General features: G+C 57.2%; 1 protein-coding gene across 1 annotated transcript in view; it reads right to left on the bottom strand.

Moving 5' to 3' along the window:
• Nucleotides 1-1591, bottom strand: part of Ctcfl (CCCTC-binding factor like) — an 18625-nt gene extending 17034 nt beyond the window's left edge. Inside the window, exons 1-2 of the mRNA XM_023720797.1 lie at nucleotides 1049-1591; nucleotides 233-458 (exon numbers count right to left, since the gene is read on the bottom strand). Of these exons, the coding sequence (XP_023576565.1) occupies nucleotides 233-458; nucleotides 1049-1591 (769 nt within the window). The remainder of the gene's footprint in view (nucleotides 1-232; nucleotides 459-1048) is intronic.
• Nucleotides 1592-2681: the final 1090 nt, after the last annotated feature.

The raw sequence follows: 2681 nt of genomic DNA, 5'->3' as shown, positions 1-2681 counted from the left end.
AAAAAAAAAAAAAAAAAAAAAAAAAAGAAAGAAAGAAAGAAAAGCTAAGTTGCAAAATGGCTTACCCAACTCAATTCACAATATACAATGGTAGTTTAAATTTCTTCCCATTTCCTGACTTCTTGAAAGCAACCAAACATCTACTACGTAAAACTTCAATTAGCATCCCTTTCCTCAGAGAGACGCAACAGTCCGTTTTATGCGGGCTCCTAGGTAAGATAGATCAGCCTACCCTTGGTTTTTGGTTGGTTTTTTATAGAGCTGGTTCTTTCATTGTTTGCTTGGCCAAGTGCAGGCTCTTCTCTCTGTTCGCCCACGTTTAAGGTGGAAATGGCCAGGGCAAGTTCGCCTCTTGCGTCCTCTCCAGCCCTCGATTCCAGGAGAATGAACTGCTCCTCCACTCCTTGAGGCCCTCCTCCCTCCGCCACCGGCTGGTGCTCCTCCTGACCTTTCTCAAGCTGAAAAAAAACCCAAACATTCAAGCAGACACAACAGTATTAATTGTAGTGTGATTAAGCTTTTTGCCTTGAACCTGGGAATACATAAATAAAAGCCAAAATTAAAGATCATGCATTGCAATCAAAATGTTTAAGCCATAATTACTTACGGTTTTCGGGGCAAAAATTAACTTTTAAAATAAACATGATGTACTTTAGTCTATTCATGTTAGCATAGCTTTTCATTTGTATTTGTTCTTTTTGTCTTTTTGAGACAGGGTCTCACTGTGCCGTTCAGGCTGGCCTTGAGCTCACTTTGTAGCCCAGGCCAGTCTGGAAGTCACACGATGCTCCTGCCTCAGACTCCAGAGTGCTGGGATTACAGGTGTGTGCCACCATGCCTGGCCTAGCACAGTTTTTAAACTCCTTTGAAAAATAAGATGTCAGGATTTTCCGGGTGGTGGGGTGGGAGGGTCTTTTTACAGTGTTTCATTTCAAGTTGCAAAACTGCTCACCCAACTATTATACTGCACAAAAGCTGAGCTTTAAAAAAATTTATTTTGTGTGTCCGTGTGTGTGGGGGTCGGGTGCGGGGCAACAACCAGTTGTACCTTCGTCAATTCTGAGTTTTCAGACAGGCTCCCTGCTGGCTCAAGGTTTTCCTTGGCCACCTCCAGGCTCTGCTCCAGCAGGTGGAATTTCATGCCCTCCAGCTCCGGCACTAGGGATAGCTCCTCCTGGACACCGAAGACTGCGCCCTGCTGCACGCTGGGCGGGGGCTCCTCCTCCAACCACAGCAGTGCCGGGAACGGGCCCTCGGCCTCCTGCAACTCCACCTGCACCTCCTGCATGTGCTGTATGTCCAGCCAGCCTGTGTTCAGCAGCTCCAGGTGCTCCGGAGCCAGCGGTGCTGGCTGCAGCGTCAGGATGTGCTTGTCGCCCTCGGCAGTGGTCTCCACCAACTCCAGCCTCCCTTCCAGCAGCAGGGCCTGCAGCAGCTCGTGGCTGCCTATGGGCGCAGGCTCTCCAGCGCTCTGCAGGTCATGCACTCGCGGGACCCTGTCTACCTCCTCCTGCCCTTTCTCCAGGGTCTCCGTCAGCTCTTTGATGCTGGTGAAATGCTCAGAGGGGACAGAAAGCCCGGGGGCCTCCATGGCGATGTGGCCTGAAGGGGAAGAGAAGCTTGTAGTCTTGTGGGGTTCTGCAGGGCAGGGGGCTGCTGGGCTTCAGGGGCTGTCCACGCTGGGACAAGCGGTCTAGTCTTGAAAGGCTTCGGGCCCTAAAGGGTCAGACTGTAAGGCCCTGGCGGTGGTGCGGGCTGAGGCTGCAGCCGGCGTAGGATGGGGCAGGGCCCCTGCACACCGCAGGCTAGCACGTCTGGACCTGGGTACTTCTGGGGCCCATGCACACCACGTCCTCGGTGGGTTGCCACAGTGCACGAGTCTAGGCCTAGCACCGCGAAGGCAGGCGCAACCCTGCTGCGGCCCTCCACGAGTCTGCTCTGTGGCTACCACCTCCCGCTCCCAGGATGCTCCCGCTTTGGCCTACCTCAGACACAGCCTGGCCAACCCCCCGGGGGCTCCCTCACAGTGGGAGGTGTGGCCTTGCGCCCACCCACGCGTTCCCCTTGAGCTCCACCTCCGCACCTCCTGTGCAGCTGCCGCTGCCACCGCCGCCGCAGCCGCCGCCGCCGCCACAAGGGTGCGCACGGTGCGCAGGCGCAGGGCGAGAAATGGGGCGGGGCTGGGAGAAGAGGCGGGAAAGTGGGGGTTGGGGAAGAGTGGGGGTGGCGGGAGGGGAGTGGGGTTGTGAGGGAGCGTGGAGGTGGGAGAGGGGCAGCGTAGGGGGAGGTGGGCGGGCGGCGTAGTGGGGTCCTGGAGGGGAAACGGAGCCCTGGAGGAATGATGGGCAGGGCGAAAGGGCCCTGTAGGGGGCGCTGAGGAGCCTGCGGCCATGATGGACGGGGAGGGCGAAGGGGCCCTGTAGGGGGCGCTGAGAGTTGTGGGGGCCATGATGGAGAGGGGGTGGAGGGGCCCAGTGGGGCTGCTGAGAGTTGTGGGGGCCATGATGGAGAGGGGGTGGAGGGGCCCAGTGGGGGCGCTGAGAGTTGTGGGGGCCATGATGGAGAGAGGGTGGAGGGGCCCAGTGGGGCTGCTGAGAGTTGTGGGGGCCATGTGGAGAGGGGGTGGGGAGGCCCTATAGGGGGAGGTGAGAATTCTGGAGCCTGACTGGTAGGGGGAGTGA

This window comes from Octodon degus, unplaced genomic scaffold, assembly GCF_000260255.1.
Source record: "Octodon degus isolate 3935 unplaced genomic scaffold, OctDeg1.0 scaffold00077, whole genome shotgun sequence".
In the NCBI taxonomy this organism is placed as follows: Eukaryota; Metazoa; Chordata; class Mammalia; order Rodentia; family Octodontidae; genus Octodon; species Octodon degus.
Note: the sequence above shows the minus strand (reverse complement) of the source record. Positions and strands in the feature narration are given on the sequence as shown.